Source organism: Gorilla gorilla, chromosome 18, assembly GCF_029281585.2.
Source record: "Gorilla gorilla gorilla isolate KB3781 chromosome 18, NHGRI_mGorGor1-v2.1_pri, whole genome shotgun sequence".
NCBI lineage: Eukaryota > Metazoa > Chordata > Mammalia > Primates > Hominidae > Gorilla > Gorilla gorilla.
In genome coordinates, this window is record NC_073242.2 from 99,698,300 (window position 1) to 99,718,274 (window position 19,975).

At 50.5% G+C, this 19,975-nt stretch overlaps 1 protein-coding gene across 2 annotated transcripts in view; it reads right to left on the bottom strand.

Moving 5' to 3' along the window:
* Positions 1 to 41: 41 nt before the first annotated feature.
* Positions 42 to 19,975, bottom strand: part of AARS1 (alanyl-tRNA synthetase 1) — a 36,805-nt gene continuing 16,871 nt past the window's right edge. For both annotated transcript variants that reach the window (XM_055366317.2, XM_031002824.3), the window contains exons 5-21: positions 19,396 to 19,587; positions 17,832 to 17,976; positions 17,252 to 17,397; positions 15,930 to 16,038; positions 15,319 to 15,469; positions 13,206 to 13,330; positions 12,626 to 12,770; positions 10,016 to 10,194; positions 8,703 to 8,816; positions 6,635 to 6,841; positions 5,685 to 5,869; positions 3,380 to 3,488; positions 2,275 to 2,388; positions 1,581 to 1,700; positions 1,374 to 1,460; positions 928 to 1,041; positions 42 to 566 (exon numbers count right to left, since the gene is read on the bottom strand). In XM_055366317.2, the coding sequence (XP_055222292.2) occupies positions 381 to 566; positions 928 to 1,041; positions 1,374 to 1,460; positions 1,581 to 1,700; positions 2,275 to 2,388; positions 3,380 to 3,488; positions 5,685 to 5,869; positions 6,635 to 6,841; positions 8,703 to 8,816; positions 10,016 to 10,194; positions 12,626 to 12,770; positions 13,206 to 13,330; positions 15,319 to 15,469; positions 15,930 to 16,038; positions 17,252 to 17,397; positions 17,832 to 17,976; positions 19,396 to 19,587 (2,428 nt within the window). In that variant the 3' untranslated portion in view covers positions 42 to 380. The remainder of the gene's footprint in view (positions 567 to 927; positions 1,042 to 1,373; positions 1,461 to 1,580; positions 1,701 to 2,274; positions 2,389 to 3,379; positions 3,489 to 5,684; positions 5,870 to 6,634; positions 6,842 to 8,702; positions 8,817 to 10,015; positions 10,195 to 12,625; positions 12,771 to 13,205; positions 13,331 to 15,318; positions 15,470 to 15,929; positions 16,039 to 17,251; positions 17,398 to 17,831; positions 17,977 to 19,395; positions 19,588 to 19,975) is intronic.

The window sequence follows — 19,975 nt, forward strand, 5'->3', positions numbered from 1 at the left end:
AGCCAGCCCCTATTGGGAAGAGGAATAGAGATCATGCGGCATTAAGTATTGCACGTGGTCCTTTTATTCTCTGCAGCAAAAACGATTCCTACTTGCTGACGCGGAAAGCTCAGGTCTGGAGAGCCGTTGTTATCTATAGATGCGAGCGTGACGATCAACAGCAATGCGGGGTTAGTGGTTCTAGACCGATGGCACTGACGTGGAGGGCTCAGGGCAGAAATTTAAGGGGCACTGAGACATAGGACTGCTCCCAAGTGTGTTCCAGTTACTGCTGGGTTAGGAGGGGCTCTTTAAAGGTCCCAAGATTCAAATGTTCTTGTAGCAGATGAAGAGCTCTTGGCTGGACGGATGGATCCAGTGGGAGCCTCCTCCTCCCCCACTCAGTTCTTTACATCCCCGAGGCGCAGCTGGGCGAAGGAAGTGGCCAGCTGCAGCGCCTCCTGCAGGCAGCCAACGTTCTTGCCTGTGGCCTGTGCAGACACATCCTTGCCACCACCTTTACCGTCCATCAGGCCTGACACCTGCTGCACCCACTCGCTGGCTTTTAAGCCCCGATTGGCTGCATTCTAGAAGACAGGAAGGGAAGGGGGAGTCAGCACAGAAGATGGGATTGAGGGAGGAATGCAGGGAAAGAAAGGATGGAGGAGCCATCACCCACTCCTTGCCCTGGATGATACTGCTGGAGGCCGAGACAGACTTTACGGCTGGTACAGGGGGCAGCCATGGCCACTGCCAGGACAGGACAGAGTGTCAAAGCCAGGTATCAACCAGATGTCTTCACCAATGAGAAGGCCTGGGTAAGGGGTACTGGCAAAGGTGACCAACCGGTGGGCAGAAAGGCTGTTTCGAATGCAGGCTGTACACACACAGGCCTCAGCCAACAACCTTAAGACCTAACACTTCCCACTGGTGCAAGGTGGTGCTGACCTGGGGGACTTGACACAGGCACGTGATCTTGCCAGCCTCATTGTCCACCGTGAAGAGCATGGCAGACGTTTGAGGGGAGTGCATCTTGAAAAGCTTCAAGGCTTCATTCAGGGCCTGTGGGGAGGACCTGGCTCAGGCCACGGTGCTGGAGCAGGGACCCTCACTAGTGTGAGCATTTGCAGCCCTCAGAAGGCCTGCCACCCACCCCTACCCCTTCCCAGAGCAGGTGCTGTGCCCAGGGCCTGTGGGGAGGACCCCAGCGCCGGGCCCTGCCCCTACCCTGGCCCAGGTATGCCTCCCACATGCAGGGAGCTGCTGCTCCTCCCAATCTCAATCCCAGACCGTGGGCCCTTAGGCAATCACTTGGCTCAGAGCCACAGAGGCCACATGTCAGCCACCAGAGGGCTGATGAGCCCTAGGGGAGGGGACCCTGGCCCCTGGGTTGCCTTGGCTGAGGCGCCGCTCTCCATCTCCAGGATGACAAGGGGCTGGTTGGGGTTGCTGTCGATGAGCTGCTTCGTCTTCTCTAACACCTGCAAGAAAAAAGTCCAGAAGAGCAGCTCAGACCAAAAGCCCAGGCCCCGAATCCCTGGACGTACCCTGCCGGCCTTTGCCTAGGAAACACTCTGGCCACTGGTGCTGCCAGGACTCACTCGTTTCTGGACATCGGCTTTGCTGGCTCGGTCCAGGTCATCCATGACCTTCTTTAGGGATTTGAGAGTCTCCCGCAATTCATCCTTCTGCCACTGGGGGATGACTGCAGTGGCCAGAGCCTGGAACCAATAGACGACCATCTGAATATGGGCCACAACTTGCTGGGATGTCAGGGTCCAGCCCACCCAACCCGAACCCAAGTCCTCCCTGACTAGTGTCCTGGAAAGGAAAGCAAGGAAAGCTTTGAGACCAGTCCCTTCAGGAGCAGCTGTAGCAGGTGAAACAAGCAGGGCTAGAGAGAAAGGAGCAGCAGAAAGCTGGGCTCCCAAATCAGGCCCGGTCCTTACCAGGCTGGGAGCAGCCTGTGATAAGCTTCCTGGCAGCTTGAAATGCAAATAAATGCCAGGCAGGCTTGGAAGCAGGGGCCAGCCTTAGCCCCTTCCCCAAATCCCTCCACCCCAGTGCCCATACATGCTTGGGAAGAGCTCTCCTGCTAGCAGCACTGGGAGCAGCAGGGAATGTCCAGGGTCCAAGGACAGGATCCATGGAGTCCCTGCTACAAGGCTGCAGAAGTCAGCCCAAAGGCCCATTCCACCAAGAACCAGGGCCTGACTGACTACAGATGATTTCCTGAAGACGGGGCATGTCTCATGCACCAGGCGCTGAGGACGGAGGGAGGGAAGCCACCCCTACCTCTCCAAGGTCAGCGATCTCCCTCTGCACATCCTTGTTTGGAGCAGTCTGAGCCTTCACTTTGGCTTCCATGACAGAGAGACATTTCTTCAAGCTCTCTGCTTTCCTGAGGGCCTGGGAGGGGACACCGGGTCAATCCCAGGCAGGAGGTCTGAGTCAGACTCACTATCCTGTGTCTGAGCAGCTGCGGAAGCCCCGGCGGCAGGCCCTGCGGCAACATACCCCAACACCCCAAAAGTGTATGTGGGGAGTAGGTGCTGGCAGCCCCAGGCCCCAGCAAGGAGCACAGTGCTCAGAGGCCCACTGGCAAAGGCTGCACCCAACTCAGACTCAGGGGTGATCAAGCTCGAGAATCAGGAGCCCCTTCCCCCAGGAAGTGGCCACCCCTGGGGCTTTAGCACAAGTCAGACACGCCAGTTCCCATGAAAGAGCACCCATCCTCTACTGCACGGCCTCAGACTAAGCATGCCCCTAGGAGTACATGGATCAGTGCTGGGGGCCCCGATGCCACAGCGAATCTATGTCTTACCCTCCTCCACATGGAGACAGGAGGGGGTAGATGGCCAGATTCACTTTTTTTTCTTTTTTTTTTTTTGAGACGGAGTCTCGCCCCATCACCCAAGCTGGAACGCAGTGGTGCGATCTCGGCTCACTGCAACCTCTGCCTCCCAGGTTCAAGCGATTCTCCTGCCCCAGCCTCCCAAGTAGCTGGGATTACAGACGCGCGCCACTACACCCAGCTAATTTTTGTATTTTTAGTAGAGATGGGGTTTCAGTATGTTGGTCAGGCTGGTCTCGAACTCTTGACCTAGTGATCCACCCGCCTCGGCCTCCCAAAGTGCTGGGATTACAGGCGTGAGCCACTGCGTCCGGCATGATTCACATATATTTTAAAAGACTAAACACAGGAAAGCTAGGAGATCTTGTGTGGTGGCAGGTTTCTTCTGCCACTCAGGGGTAGGACACTGGGGCAGGGGGAGTGGCCCAGCCTGTACTTTCACTCTGACTGCAGCAGCCACGCAGAGCAGTGTTTGCTCTATGGATTCGCAGACTGGGCTCCTCTTGCCTTCTTCAGATAAGCCACAAACCAGCCTGACCTGCTCACCTTCTGGGCTTCGGCACCTGTGACAGCCACAATCCTCCGGATACCCTTGGCAATGGCTTCTTCCGTCACGATCACAAAAGCTCCTGCGTGACTCGAGTTCCGCAGGTGCCTGAATGGCAGAACACAAAGTCCATAGTGAAAGAGGCCCTGGCAGCCCTTGGCTGGGGGGTCACACTAGCAGACAAGAGAAGCAGGAATGGGTTGACAGTCAGGGAAAGCCTGGGCTTGAGAGTATTCTGACACCAAGCGGGACACCAGCTCGTTGAGCCTGAGTGTTCTCAGTTCTCAAATGGGGATGATTCTCCCCACACAGTTGCTGTGAAAATCAAATGAGGTAAACATGAAAGTGCTTTGTGGTCCCTAATATCCAATACAGTCTTACCCTTAGGCTCTACATGACAGTTTTGGTCTTGTAGTAGAACTTAAGCTCCATTTTTGTATTCTGCTCACTAGGTGACAATTTTGGAGGATTACTTTTAAAATCTTACCACAACCCCTTAAACAGGCTTTATTTCTCAGTTCAGAGAACCTCAAATGTTCATTAATTCATCCTCATTCTTTGAAGATAGTATAGTTTTTTTTGTTTGTTTGTTTTGAGACAGAGTCCTGTTCTGTTGTTCAGGCTGGAGTGCAATGGTGTGATCTTGGCTCACCACAACCTCTGCCTCCCAGTTTCAAATGATTCTCTTGCCTCAGCCACCCAAGTAGCTTGGATACAGGCGCCCGCCACCACTCCTAATTTTTGTATTTTTAGTACAGACAGGTTTTCACCATGTTGCACAGGCTGGTCTTGAACTCCTGACCTCAAATGATCTGCCTGCCTCAGCCTCCCTAAGTGCTGGGATTAAAGGCATGAGGCAACGTACCCAACCCTTGGTATAAAGTTTTTGAAAGCTGTTTCCTGTAGTCTAAAGGGTATGAGCAAACAGGTAATCAGGCAAAGTGGGACTCGTTTGAAGGCCCAATTCAGCTGGGCAGAAAAGCCTTGAACTCAATCCCCCAGGCCCCTATCCTACTCTCTGCACATCCTACTTGCTCCCTGCCTGCCAGAGGCCTGCAGGAGACCCTGGAGGGTCTCAACCATGACATTAAGAATGTTCTTTTCGGCGGGGTGTGGTGGCTCACACCTGTAATCTCAGCACTTTGGGAGGCTGAGGCGGGTGGGTCACCTGAGATCAGGACTTCAAGACCAGCCTGACCAACGTGGAGAAACCCCCTCTCTACTAAAAATACAAAATTAGGCCAGGCACGGTGGCTCACACCTGTAATCCCAGCACTTTGGGAGGCTGAGGTGGGTGGCTCACGAGGTCAGGAGATGGAGACCATCCTGGCTAACAGGGTGAAACCCCATCTCTACTAAAAATACAAAAAATTAGCTGGGCGTGGTGGTGTGTGCCTGTAGTCCCAGCTACTCGGGAGGCTGAGGCAGGAGACTCGCTTGAACCCTGGAGGTGGAGGTTGCAGTGAGCCAAGATTGCGCCATTGCACTCCAGCCTGGGCAATGAAACTCCGTCTCAAAAAAAAAAAAAGAATGTTCTCTTCATGGCTGGGCATGGGGGCACATGCCTGTAGTCCCAGCTACTTGGGAGGCTGAGGCATGAGAATCGAAGCCAGGAGGTAGAGGTTGCAATGAGCCGAGATTGTGCCACTACACTCCACCCTGCGGGACAGAGCAAGACTCCACTTCAAAAAAACAAACAAAAAAAACACAATTCTTTTCACAAGGCTTCATTTGGAAGCAGAAACTTTCCAGGCCACCATGACCTTCCCAAAAAGGCCCAGAGAGCTACAGAGGAATCCAAATTGGCAGAAGTGGCTATCCCAAGCCAAAATGAGCTGAGTCAACCACGTGGCCTGCTCGGGTGCTCTGAGACAATGGAGCTACATTCCCCAGATGCTGCCCAAGCTGTCAAAGGAAATTAGGTGAGATACCAGGAATGGGAAGGGCTAGGCCCACATCAGGAGCTCAACAAGCACTCCAGGCCTTGCTGAATCCCAAATTCACACAAGCCTTCTTGCTAGTTTCAGCCCAGCAAACAACAGCAAGCAACTGTGTGGTAAGTGTGAATACAATGTTTTCCCCCTTTTCCTCCTGGGAATGTTTCGTCAGGAAATGTTACCTTCAGATACAGGGATCTAATGGGCATGCTAGGATGCTGAGATTCTTGGGAACGCTATTTAGCAACGGCATTTCTGAGGACTTCACTTCAACCTTAGACAGACAAGAGTTGGTCCAGCCTAAGACCTACATCCTCAGAGGATGAAGGTAGATGACCTGTCTACTCTGCCCCTCTGCAGTACTCACGTTCCCCCACAGAACTCAACAGAAGTCAGGGAGCCAGCAGGCCCAGAGGGGTCATCCAGCAACTCGGACACCGGCACCCCAATGGACACGACTCGCACAGGGTCAGGATAGGTCTCATCAAACACAGCCCGTAGGCCCTGGATGGCTTTCGCTGCTGCCAGGGGGCAATCCTGGGTATAGACGGCCTGCCAGACAAAAAAGACAGAAAAGAGCTGGAAGAGATCCCTGGAGGTGCGGTACGACGAGGCAGGAAAGCATGGTCCTGCAGGCAGGACTCGGGTTCCAACCTGGCTTGGCCTAGCACGTGCCATGAGCTTCCTGAATCACACGCCACGTGCAAAGTCAAGGGCATCAATATGGGAATTTCCAACTATTTTGTTAAACTGTGGACCAAATCTCATATGTGAACAGACTTAACTAGAACAGCTCTGGTTCTCCTAAGGTGGGGTAGGACAAATGCCTCTCCCTCTCCCCTCCACCAACCACCACCACTGCCCCCTGCAAAAGCACAGATGGAGAATCACTGCTTTAAACAAACTTTTTTTTTTTTTTTTGAGACAGAGTCTCGCTCTGTTTCCCAGGCTAGAGTGCAATGGCGCAATCTCGGCTCACTGCAAGCTCCACCTCCCGGGTTCACACCATTCTCCTGCCTCAGCCTCCTGAGTAGCTGGGACTACAGGTGCCCGCCACCACGCCCGGCTAATTTTTTGTATTTTTAGTAGAGACAGGGTTAGCCAGGATGGTCTCGATCTCCTGACCTCGTGATCCACCCGCCTCGGCCTCCCAAAGTGCTGGGATTACAGGCGTGAGCCACCGTGCCCAGCCTGCTTTAAGCAAATCTACGTGCAGGACGAATCTGGTACAACAGAGTGAGAGCACCACACTGCTAAGACTGTGGACAGACAGTGACGGTGTGGGGAGGGGGGGCATTCAGCCGTCGCCCAGCCTACCTTGGCTGCCTCAATCATCTCATTAGCAATCTCTTCAGCCTTCTTGATCTGTTGGGTGGACATGGCTCCCTTGGCAGTAAAGTCAAATCTGAGGCGGTCAGGAGCAACCAATGAGCCTTTCTGGTCAGCTTCCCCAAGCACTGAGCGCAGGGCGAAGTTCAGAATGTGCGTAGCTGTGTGGTTGCTCATGATGGGTCTTCGTCGGGGCTGGAAAGGGCAGAGGGGCTCATGGAGAGGTCTGTAATAGACTGTTAGTTATCTCCTGGTTATCTGCTCCCCCGAGTGCTACAATTTTTAGTTGGAAATATGGCTGTGCAGAATAAAGGTTACACTTCCCAGCTTCCCTATGGCTAAGTGTGTCCATGTGACTAAGTTCAGGTCAAAAGGTTTTGAACAGAAGTGATGTCTACCATTAAAGGGATGGGGCAGGTCCTCCCATTTCTTTTCCACCGCCTAGAACAGGAATTGTCAAACGACGGCCGATGGCTAAATCTAGCCTGTCATCTGTCTTTTCGTTTTTAGAGACAGGGTCTTGCTCTGTCACCCAGGATGGAGTGCAGCGGCGCGATTGTAGCTCAGTGCCACCTCAAACTCCTGGGCTCAAGTGATCCTCTTGCCTCAGCCTCCCAAGTAGCTGGGACTACAGGCACACACCACTACCCCCAACTAATATTTTTTATCTTTTTGTAGAGATTGGGTCTCATGTTGTTGCCCAGGCTGGTCTCAAACTCTTGGCCTCAAGCAATCCTCCCACCTCAGCCTCCCCAAATGTATGTGTTTATAAATTTTTATAAACAGTTTTTTTTTTTATAAGGAGTTTCACTCTTGTTGCCCAGTCTGGAGTGCTATGGCATGATCTCGGCTCACTGCAGCCTCCATCTCCCGAGTTCAAGTGATTCTCCTGCCTCAGCCTCCTGAGTAGCTGGGATTACAGGCATGCACCACCACACCCGGCTAATTTTGTATTTTTAGTAGAGACAGGGTTTCTCCATGTTGGTCAGGCTGGTCTCGAACTCCCAACCTCAGGTGATCTGCTCGCCTCGGCCTCCCAAAGTGCTGGGATTACAGGCATGAGCCACTGTGCCCAGCCATAAACAAGTTTATTGGAACACAGCCACACCTGTTCATTTACATATGGTCAATGGCTGCTTGAACACTCCAACTATAGAGCTGAGTACTCATCACCAGGAACATGTGGTCAGCAAAGCCAAAAATATTTAGTATCCAGTTATTTACACAAAGTTTGCCAACCCCTGGCCTAGACAATGGATCTGATTGCTATCCGCTGAACCAGGAAATCAAAGGCAATGCCCCAGGAAAGAAGGTGGAGTGACAGGTGAGGAGAAACCAGGCCCTCTGACTGTGGGGCAGAGCCTCCGTATCAGCTTGAGCTTTTTAGAACATACACTGCTATCCTGGTTTTAAGCTACTCTTACTCTGGAGCTCTGTCACATGCCAGAGCCTACCTCTTCATTCTTCAGCATCCTTGGCTCCCAAAGAAGTAGGTGACGTTAGAAAAGCAATCCGTGAAAACAAGTCCACGGGATCTTAACTGAAATCACTGGTGAAATCACTGACTTGGGAACATACAGATTAACTCTTAGTTGCATCCCTTACAATCCACCAAATGCACCTAAATTAACCCCTGCGGTCTACTTACAATGTCACTAGGGAGTGATAACAGTGACAGGACAATTTTTTTTTTGAGGCGGAGTCTCGCTCTGTTGCCCAGGCTGGTGTGCAGTGGCGGGATCTTGGCTCACTGCAAGCTCCCCCTCCCGGGTTCACGCCATTCTCCTGCCTCAGCCTCCCGAGTAGCTGGGACTATAGGCACCTGCCACCACGCCCAGCTCATTTTTTATATTTTTAGTAGAGATGGGGTTTCACCGTGTTAGCCAGGATGGTCTCGATCTCCTGACCTCGTGATCCGCCCGCCTCGGCCTCCCAAAGTGCTGGGATTACAAGTGTGAGCCACCACACCCGGCCCAACAGTGACAGGACAATTTAAAGCCAGAGGAGAAGATAATTACTAACCAGATCCAATGGGGGCCACAGTAACCCAACTCACCTCATCAATAAACAGCCAGACCTGATCCCCCACTTTCAGGTCACCGTAGATGGTTCCAATGTGTAGCACATATCCTGCTCGGACCTGAGCATTCTTCACTGTAAACTCTGTTTTCTAAGAGGGGTCAAGGAAGAGACCAATAAATAAATCCTTAAAAATATACAAATTTTCTTATATTTTCAATATAAACTCATGTATATAACTTCTCTTTACGTATGTAAATTGCACACACACACATACTCCATTAATATCATTAAATATAATTAAATAGGCCAGGTGCAGTGGCTCATGACTGTAATCCCAGCACTTTGGGAGGCTGAGGTGAGTAGATCACCTGAGGCCAGGAGTTCGAGACCAGCTTGGCCAACATGGTGAAATCCCATCTCTACTAAAAAAAATACAAAAATTAGCCAGGCGTGAAGGCAAGTGCCTATAATTCCACCTACTCAGGAGGCAGAGGCAGGAGAATCGCTTGAACCCGGAAGGCAGAGGTTGCAGTGAGCCAAGATCATGCCACTGCACTCCAGCCTTGGCTACAGAGCGAGACTCCATCTCAAAAAAAAAAAAAAAAAAAAAAAATTAAATATATTTGTGCACACACAGAGAGACACAACCAATATCAAGGAGCATCTTAGAATTTTTTTTTTTTTTTTTTTTGAGACAGTCTCGCTCAGCCACCCAGGCTGGAGTGCAGTGGCGCAATCTCGGCTCACTGCAACCACCCTCTCCTGGGTTCAAGCGATTCTCCCCTCTCAGCTTCCCGAGCAGGTGGGATTACAGGCATCCACCACCATACCCGGCTAATTTTTGTATGTCAGTAGAGACAGGGTTTCACCATGTTGGCCAGGCTGGTCTTGAACTCCTGACCTCAGGCGATCCACCCGCCTTGGCCTCCCAAAGTGCTAGGATTATAGTCATGAGCCACCGCACCCAGCCGCATCTTTGAATATCTAAAAGCCTCCGTAAGGAACCTGAAGCCTAGGGAGACAAAGTAACTCATTCAGCAGCGGCAAAGCTCGAGGCTGAGTTTTCTATAAGGACATCTCCCCTTCAGAGAGCTGCCTCTCCTTTTTAATGTGCAAAGCTTGTAGGAAACTTGTACCCTGGCTGCAAAAATACTCCTACAAGGGTACCCGATGGCCAGGAAAGCAACAGGTACAAGCAGCAGCTCCCTCGGCTTCAGAAATACCATGGAACCCAACCCAAAGGTATGTCAGGTCTGCTCCCAAGGCCTGGAGCACTGTGGGGCAAAAGCAGCTCCCCGGCTCCACGCCTGGCCCTCCTCGGCTAACAAGGAAGAACTGTTGGCTCACATCTTCACTGCTGTCATCCACCTTCACCAGGTAGCCTTCGTCATAGATCTGGCCTCCTTGCTCAGCATAGAAACAGGTCTTGTCCAGCACCACTCCACACTCCTGGCCTGTGGACACCTCTTCCACGAACATCTTCTCCCTGCGCAGAGCCATCACCGTAGCCACTGTGTTCTCAAATACTGCTCAAGGGAAATGCATAGAAAGGAGACAGTGGGTCAATGACCTTTTCACTCCTTCTTAGCTGACTTTTGCTGGATTCTCTTTCGCAAACTCTTCTTAGCTCCTAATTGTCCAATTGTATTTTGGAAGCAAACTCATTAGACTCTATGAAAGGGCTTCGCGGCCGGGCGCGGTGGCTCCCCCTGTAATCCCAGCACTTTGGGAGGTCGAGGCAGGCGGATCATGAGGTCAAGAGATCGAGACCATCCTGGCTAACACGCTGAAACCCTGTCTCTACCAAAAATACAAAACATTAGCCAGGTGTGGTGGCGGGCGCCTGTAGTCCCAGCTACTCAGGAGGCTGAGGCAGAAGAATGGTGTGAACCCAGGAGGCGGAGCTTGCAGTGAGCCGAGATTGTGCCACTCCACTCCAGCCTGGGTGACAAAGCAAGACTCGGTCTCAAAAAAAAAAAAAAAAAAAAAAAAAGAAAGGGCTTCGCGTGCTGGCTTTCCATCAAAGAATGCAACACTCTGTCGGGTGACCAACTGTCCCAATTTTTAGGACTGAGGGGTTTCCTGGGATGCAGGCTTCAGTGTTAAAACTGGGACAATGGGTTACCCTAACTCTGAGCTACTGAACAGAAACTTGGTGCATCAGATTAGTAGATCTTTATAAGAGTAATAATAAATTCCCTAGTCCGAGGTCAACTCACAAAGAATGTACTCATTTTGTAGGCTTGCTTGAATAGATTTAGGTGTAAGATTGTTCTCAGCCGGGCACGGTGGCTCACACCTGTCATCCTGGCACTTTGTGAGGCCGAGACGGGCGGATAACCTGAGCTCAGGAGTTTGAGACCAGCCTGGCCAACACGGTGAAACCCCGTGTCCACTACAATACAAAAATTAGCCGGGTGTGGTGGCACATGCCTGTAATCCCAGTTAATTGGGAGGCTGAGGCAGGAGAATCGCTTCAAGCTGGGAGGCAGAAGTTGCAGTGAGCCAAGATTGCGCCACTGCACTCCAGCCTGGGTGACAGAGCGAGACTCCATCTCAAAAAAAAAAAAAAAAAAAAAAGAAGATTGTTCTCTACCAGGGCAAAAAAGCTGCAAAAACATGTACTGCCAATTTATTTTTATGTTTTTTTTGAGGCAGGGTCTTACTCTGTAGCCCAGGCTGGAGTGCAGTGGCACAAATATGGCTGACTGCAGCCTCAATCTCCCAGGCTCAAGTGATCCTCCTGCCTCAGCCCCACAAGTAGCTGGGACTACAGGCATGTGCCACCACACCTAGCTAATTTTTGTATTTCTGGTAGAGACAGGGTTTCGCCATGTTGCCCAGACTGGTCTCAAACACCGGAGCTCAAGTGATCAGCCCACCCTGGCATCCCGAAGTGCTGGGATTACAGGCATGAGTCATTGCGCTGGCTTTGTTTCTTAACTTTAGAATACTATTATCCGGTCGGGCAAGATGGCTTATGCCTGTAATCCCAGCACTTTGGGAGGCCAAGGCAGGCAGATCATGAGGTCAGGAGTTTGAGACCTGCCTGGCAAACATGGTGAAACCCCGTCTCTACTAAAAACGCAAAAATCAGCCAGGTGTGGTGGTGCGTGCCTGTAATCCCAGCTACTCGGGAGGCTGAGGCCGGAGAATCGCTTGAACCCAGGAGGTGGAGGTTGCAGTGAGCCGAGATCGCACTATTGCACTCCAGCCTGGGCAACAGAGGGAGATTCCATCTCAGAAAAAAAAAAAGAATGCTATTAGGATAATAGCATTCTAACAGCATTAGGATAATAGAATCCTAATAGCATTCTTTTTTTTTTTCCCCGAGACGGAATTTCACTCTTGTTGTCCGGGCTGGAGTGCAATGGCATGATCTTGGCTCACTGCAACCTCTGCCTCCCAGGTTCAGGCAATTCTCCTGCCTCAGCCTCCTGAGTAGCTGGGATTACAGGGGCACGCCACCACGCCCGGCTAATTTCCGTATTTTTAGTAGAGACGGGGTTTCATCATGTTGGTCAGGCTGGTCTCAAACTCCTGACCTTAGGTGATCCACCTGCCCCAGCCTCCCAAAGTGTTGGGATTACAGGTGTGAGGCACAGCGCCAGGCCCCTAATAGCATTCTGATAGTCACTATGGATTGTATCAATGTCAATTGCCCAGTTTCCTGCATGATGTTACAATTAGGGGAAACTGGATAAAAGGGTGTGAGACCCTTCCTACAAATTTTTTTTTTTTTTACAACTTCCTGTGATGATAATTATTTCAAAATAGAGTTAAGAAAACCTCCAGCCAAGGGTGCCTATGCGTATAAAAGTGCATAGCGTGACTGTACGGCACTCCAGGAGAGGCTGTCAGCAGTCTGCTGGATAGCTAATCTTGAGAAACAATCTTCCAAATACCCCCCAGATATGGGGCAGAATGCTCAGATGTGGAAGGAGCACAGCAACATACCATAGCTACCACTGGAGTCCAAATGGTAATTGTACTTTGGGGAATCATCTGTGACCTCCAGACCCCGTGCCCGGAGCTCTTCGATAGCGTAAATGTCCAGCATAATGAGGTCTTCCCCACCAGCTCCCTTGCCCTGTGATTTCAGCTGTCAGCAAGAGAAACAAGCATAAGTTACCGTAAAGTAGGAGAAAAGGGACTCCAAAGGACTGGAACTTGCTAAACTATGCCCAGCATAAACTGCCAGAACAGGGTTTTTCAATCCTGGCACTACTGACATTTGGGGCCAGATCATTCTCTGTTGTGGAAACTTCTCTTGCAGTGTGGGATGCTGAGGGGCACCCTGGCCTCTACCAAGTACATGACAGCAGGATCTGCCCCTGGTTGTGAAAATCAAAAATGTCTTCAGACATTATCGCCAATTACCCCCTGGAAGGCAGACTCGCCCCCACTTGAGAACCACTGGTCTAGGGGAAAAAGCACTTCAAAGACTTTAATGGAAGGAAACTCATGCTCAGTCTGCAGCCAAGTGGTGCTGGGTTGGAAGGTGTTGGGTTTCCTTCTCACTCTCCAAGTTCTTTACCTGGGCGAGTTTCCTCTCCTCTTCAAAGCCATCCATGTCTACCACCAGGCCCTTCTCTTCAGCAATCAGTCCAGTCAGATCCACTGGAAACCCATAGGTGTCATAGAGGAGCCAAGCAGTGTCTCCTACACAGCACAAAGGAGGTGTGTCAAAAAAAACAGACAGCCCCTTTTCCATGCCAAGCCCTCCAAAAGGATGCTGGGACTGGCAGAAGGAATTAAAGACACAAGGCCAGTCAGTATCGGCCCTGTGTGCCCATCAGAAAATCCAGCACATCTTTTTCAGTTAACCTGGGGGAAGCACAATGGATGTCCTGATACAATTCTGTTTTGTTTTGTTTTGTTTTTTAAACCTCACCTGGGCTGGGCACCGTGGCTCGCGCCTGTAATCCCAGCACTTTGAGAGGCCGAGGTGGGCGGATCATGAGGTCAGGAGATTGAGACCATCCTGACTAACATGGTGAAACCCCGTCTCTAGGAAAAATACAAAAAATTTGGCCAGGCGCTGTGGCTCACGCCTATAATCCCAGCACTTTGGGAGGCCGAGGCGGGCGGATCAGGAGGTCAGGAGATCGAGACCATCTTGGCCAATACGGTGAAACCCTGTCTCTACTAAAAATACAAAAAAATTAGCCGGGCGTGGTGGCAGGCACCTGTAGTCCCAGCTACTCGGGAGGCTGAGACAGGAGAATGGCGTGAACCCGGGAGGTGGAGCTTGCAGTGAGCCGAGATAGCGCCACTGCACTCCAGCCTGGGCGACAGAGCGAGACTCTGTCTCAAAAAAAAAAAAAAAAAAAAATCGCCAGGCGTGGTGGCGGGCACCTGTAGTCCCAGCTACTAGAGAGGCTGAGGCAGGAGAATGGCATGACCCTGGGAGGCGGAGCTTGCAGTGAGCTGAGATCACACCACTGCACTCCAGCCTGGGCAACAGAGTGAGACTCCGTCTCAAAAACAAAAACAACCTCACCTGGACAATTTTCTATTTCTTTTTTTTTGAGAGTCTCACTCTGTTGCCCAGGCTGGAGTGCAGTGGTGTGATCTCGGCTCATTGCACTCTCCAGCTCCAGGATTCAAGCGATTCTCCTGCTTCAGTCTCCCGAGTAGCTGGGATTATGGGTGCCTGCCATCATGCATGGCTAATTTTTGTATTTTTAGTAGAGATGGGGTTTTACCATGTTGGCCAGGCTGGTCTCAAATTCCTGACCTCAGGTGATCTGCCTGCCTCAGCCTCCCAAAGTGATGGGATTAAAGGCGTGAGCCACTGTGCCCAGGCTTACACATCTATTTCTTTTTCTTTTTCTTTTTGAGATGGTGTTTCGCTCTTGTTGCCCAGGCTGGAGTGCAGTGGCATGATTTTGGCTCAATGCAACCTCCACCTCCCCGGTTCAAGCAATTCTCCTGTCTCAGCCTCCCAAGTAGCTGGGATTACAGGCACATGCCACCACGCCCAGCTAATTTTTTGTATTTTTAGTAGAGACGGGGTTTTGCCATGTTGGGCAGGCTGGTCTTGAACTCATGACCTCGTGATCCGCCCGCCTCGGCATCCCAAAGTGCTAGGATTACAGGTGTGAGCCACCACACCCAGCTGACAAATCTATTTCTTGATCTGAACATAAGTGTGTTCAATTTGTGAAAATTCATCAAGCTTTTCCCTTGTTCATTATACTTCAATAAAGAATCTTTGGCAACTGGGGAAAAAATATTTGGAATTAATTTTCCCCAAATTGCAAAACAGTACATACCAAATATTCCCACTTTTGCTTGAAAAATACACACACACAAATATCTACATGTATTTGCATGCAAACAGAGAAGAATCCTGAAGAGTTCTACACCAAACCATTAAGAGTTGTTCCCTCTGAGAAATGAGTGTGGAAAAGAGGATTTTCATTTTCTGAACACTTTTGTATTCTGTATTGTTTGAATACTTTGGCCACAATGATGCATTACTTTTACCATTTTACTATAAATTCCAGTTTGCACCAAAAGCAGTTCAATCGAGCTATGTTCAGCCTCAGAGACATGGGAGCCCACAGTCAGTGTGTCAGAAAGGGCTTGTCTTTCCCAGAAAGATCAAACGGCCAGGATGGAGAAGGGCAAAAACTGGTACCTACCGGGAATGGTCTTGCTGTCTCCCAGGCTCTGAATTTTCCTGTCCAGGATGCGACGCCCTCTGCTGAGAGTCTTGAGAAACTGCACCTCTTCTTCATTAATGATGTCCTTCACCATGTCTGGGTCCTTCTTCAGCTCAGGAAATGCATCTCCCTGACAAAGGGGAAGCAAGATGAGGGGCTGGATGAAGCCAGAGACTGTTCCCTGCCCCGTCTTAAAAAAGCTCCTTAGCTGGGTGCAGTGGCTCATGCCTGTAATCCTACCACTTTAGGAAGCCGAGGCAGGTGGATTGCCTGAGCTCAGGAGTTCAAGACCAGCCTGGGCAACACGGTGAAACCCTGTCTCTACTAAAACAGAAAAAATTAGCCAGGCTTGGCGGTGTGCACCTGTAATCCCAGCTATTCGGGAGGCTGAGACAGAAGAATTGCTTGAACCCAGGAGACAGAGGTTGCAGTGAGCCAAGATCACTCTATTGCACTCCAGTCTGGGCGACAGAGTGAGACTCCGTCTCAAAAAACAGCAACAAAAAGCTGCTTAACAGTATGCCCTCTCCCACTCCATCCCTCTTAACGGAATGCTTTAGCACAGAAGGTAAGCAGAGAAATAAACCTACCAGGGACTGGACGACAACATCCACTAACGTAGCAAAGAAGCCCCTGCTGGCATTGAGCTTTTCATGGGCGTATCGGACAGCTCGGCGGAGAATCCGTCTCAACACATATCTGTAAGAGGCAGAAACTAGTCCCCAACGTTCCCAGCTGAGGGTTTTGTCGTGAGTCCCTTGGAATCCTACCCAAAGCAACACCTCCTTCAGGAACTTTCTTTTATCCTAAGCCTGCTTCTTTCGCATTCCCCAAGGTCATTAATTTTAGCACAAGACTCAGTAACATACCCACAAATACCCGTCAAGGCTTGCCTAGGGTAAACGCTGGTTTGTTTTCCTTTCACATTCAGTTACCCATAGAGGGAGGCAAGATGGACAGACCAGATGTGTACTTGATGCCCGTGATCCCAGGTCCTGCCTGTCAGTAAGAGAGATTCCCAGGGCTGGTCAATACCTACCCTCACCCTGCCCCTGCCAATCTCCTATCAGGCAACTTTGAATACAATCCTTATCATCTGTACTCAGCAGCAGAGATTTAATATAGTGGCAACTCTGTGACACTAGCTGAAACTGCCTTCATCCCTTAAAAAAGGGGTGGGGGATTCTTCCACCTGCCCAAGACAAGGAAACAATAACGAAAGATGGCTTTAAGTTTCATAAAGAGGCCGGGCATGGTGGCTCACACCTGTAATCCCATCACTTTGGGAGGCCGTGGCAGGTGGATCATCTGAGGTCAGGAGTTCGAGACCAGCCTGGCCAACATGGCAAAACCCCATCTCTGGCCGGGCACGGTGGCTCACGCCTGTAATCCCAGCACTTTGGGAGGCCGAGGCGGGCGGATCACCTGAGGTTGGGAGTTTGAGACCAGCCTGACCAACATGGAAGAAACCCCATCTTTACTAAAAATACAAAACTAGGCATGGTGGCTCATGCCTGTAATCCCATCTATTCGGGAGGCTGAGGGAAAAGAATTGCTTGAACTCAGGAGGTGGAGGTCGCGGTGAGCCGAGATCGCGCCATTGCACTCTAGCCCGGGCAACAAAAGCGAAATTCTGTCTCAGAAAAAAAAAAAAAAAACCATCTCTACTAAAAATACAAAAATTAGCCAGGCGTGGTGGTGTGCACCTACAATCCCAGCTACGTGGGAGGCTGAGGCAGAATCACTTGAACCCAGCAGGCAGAGGTTGCAGTGAGGCAAGATCACGCCATTGTACTCCAGCCTGGGCAACAGAGCAACACTCAATCTCACACACAAAGAAAAGTTTCATAAAGAGTCACACATAGCACACGTGGTACCGCTCCAAACACCACCCAGTGTGCAGCATACTTACCCACGCCCTGTGTTGTCAGGCCGGCCACCGTCAGCCAGTGCCACAGTGATGGTCCGAGCATGGTCAGCCAGCACCCGGTAGGCCATGTCAATCCCATCGGCATCCTCAGCACCAACTTTCCCAGTGTACGGTCGGGCACCTGTGCCCTATAGATAAGAATCAGGAGGCAGCCCTTTAGGAAGCAGACTTTCTGGCGCTACCTCGCCCAAGGACGTTCCTGGAGGATTGAGGAGCATTAGCAGAAAGGATGCCGGTCTTGCCAGATCCTATAACCCCAAGAACGTGACATTGGGGAAGTAGAGAGACTCCAGCCAGCCCCTACACTCAAAAATTATACTGTCTCAGGTCTAGAGTCTCACATTATTATTATTATTTTTTGTAGTCAGCTATTTAATTGGGTTCTTAAGACATTTAGAACACCAATTTGTGGAGCCTCACATTATTAACAATGAAGTAGGCAGATGGAAATGGGTACCCTTGGCTGGCAAAGCATATGGTCATTTTTTCTTTGACAGCACTGTTAAGAGTACAGCCTGGAAAACTCCACAGAAGTTTACAATGTTTGCAATAGCACCAGTACCTTCTGAATGGCTTCAAAGTAAGGGACAAAAAGGTCAGTGTCATAGTTGGACATCTTATTCTGCAGCACAGATACCAGTCGCTCCAGGCCCATCCCTGTGTCAATGCTTTTCTTGGGAAGAGGTTTCAGAATGCCATCAGCTTCCCTGTATGATCCAGAAGAAGAGGAGGTTGAAGCAGAGACTCAAGCTGCCACCTCTCCAGTCCCTGCTGGTTAAAATTCATTTACAGAACAGTTTGCAGGCTGTGACCATCTGCCATTTGCCCGGTTTGGTGGGAAGAGGGAAGTGGAGGGAGAAAGGAAGAGTTCATTCTTAAATGAACTCTGGGGTTCGTTTAAGAGTGAGGCAAGGCCAGGCGCAGTGGCTCATGCCTGTAATCCCAGCACTTTGGGAGGCCGAGGTGGTGGACCATCTGAGGTCGGGAGCTCGAGACCAGCCCGCTCAACATGAAGAAACCCCATCTCTACTAAAAATACAAAATTAGCCGAGCATGGTGGCACATGCCTGTAATCCCAGCTACTCGGGAGGCTGAAGCAGGAGAATCGCTTGAACCCAGGAGGCGGAGGTTGTGGTGAGCTGAGATTTCGCCATTGCACTACAGCCTGGGCAACAAGAGCAAAACTCCATCTCAAAAAAAAAAGACTGGGCCTGGGCATGGTGGCTTACGCCTGTAATACCAGCATTTTGGGAGGCCGAGGCGGGCGGATCACTTGAGGTCAGGAGTTCGAGACCAGCCTGGCCAACATGATGAAACCCCATCCCTGCCAAAAATATTTTAAAAATTAGCCTGGCATGGTGGCATGCACCTGTAACCCCAGCTACTCAGGAGGCTGAGGCAGGAGAACTCAGGAGGCTGAGGCAGGAGAATTGCTTGAACCCAGCAGGCAAAGGTTGCAGTGGGCTGAGATCTTGCCACTGCACTCCAGCCTGGGTGACAGAGCAAGACTCCAACTCCAAAAAAAAAAAAACAAAAACAAAAACAAAACTGAGGCAAGCTTCAAGGAAATAGGCTTTAAAACAGCAGTCCAGTTCTGGCATGGTGGCTCACACCTACAATCCCAGCACTTTGGGAGGCTGAGGCAGGCAGATCACCTGAGGTCGGGAGTTCGAGACCAGCCTGACCAACATGGAGAAACCCCGTCTCCACTAAAAATACAAAATTAGCCAGGCGTGGTGGCACATGCCTGTAATCCCAGCTACTCGGAAGGCTGAGGCAGGAGAATCGCTTGAACCCAGGGCACAGATGTTGCAGTAAGCCAAGATCACACCATTGCACTCCAGCCTGGGTAACAAGAGGAAAACTCTGTCTCAAAAAAACAAAAAAACAAAAACAGCAACCCGAAGTACAGCAAGCATGACATTATAGGAATAGCTCGCAAGAAGCTATTACGTGCGATAAGGTTTAGTTCATGAATGAATAGGCCCATCCTTGTTCCAGAGATCAGACAGGTAATCTGAGAAATAAAGAAATGAGCTTTTAGCTGAGAAGAGAGCCACACAGCTCCGAGTTCCTCCTCCCCTGCTCAGCTCAAGGAAAGGAATGGAGTAGGAACCCAAGGCCACCTGTTATACTGGATGAACACAAGGTTCCAGATCTCCAGCACATTAGGGTCGTCCTGGTTGACAAGGTGTGCGGCGTCCCGACCACCAATCCGGTCGTAGTGGATCTCACTGCAAGGACCACAGGGGCCCGTGTCACCCATCTCCCAGAAGTTATCCTTCATGTTGCCTGGGAGGATTTTGGTGTCATCCAGCCTGACAAAGGAGTAAAGATAAGTCCAGTTACAGCCTCTGACAAGAGTTCTGCCCAGACTTGCAACCACCGCAAAAGAAATTCTTAGGATTGGCCGGGCACAGTGGCTCATGTTACTGCACTCCAGCCTACACAACAGAGCGAGACTCCGTCTCAAAAAAGAAAAAAAAAAAAAATTCTTAGAATTTTTAATGAAGAAGTTCCAACCTTCAGCAAGTACTAATGCTAAGCCTGCACATTAAACCTGCTAAAGAAGCTGGGTGTGGTAGCTCATGCCTGTAATCCCAGCATTTTGGGAGGCTGAGGCGGGCGGATCACCTGAGGTTGGGAGTTTGAGACCAGCCTCATCAACATGGAGAAACCTTGTCTCTACTAAAAATACAAAAAATT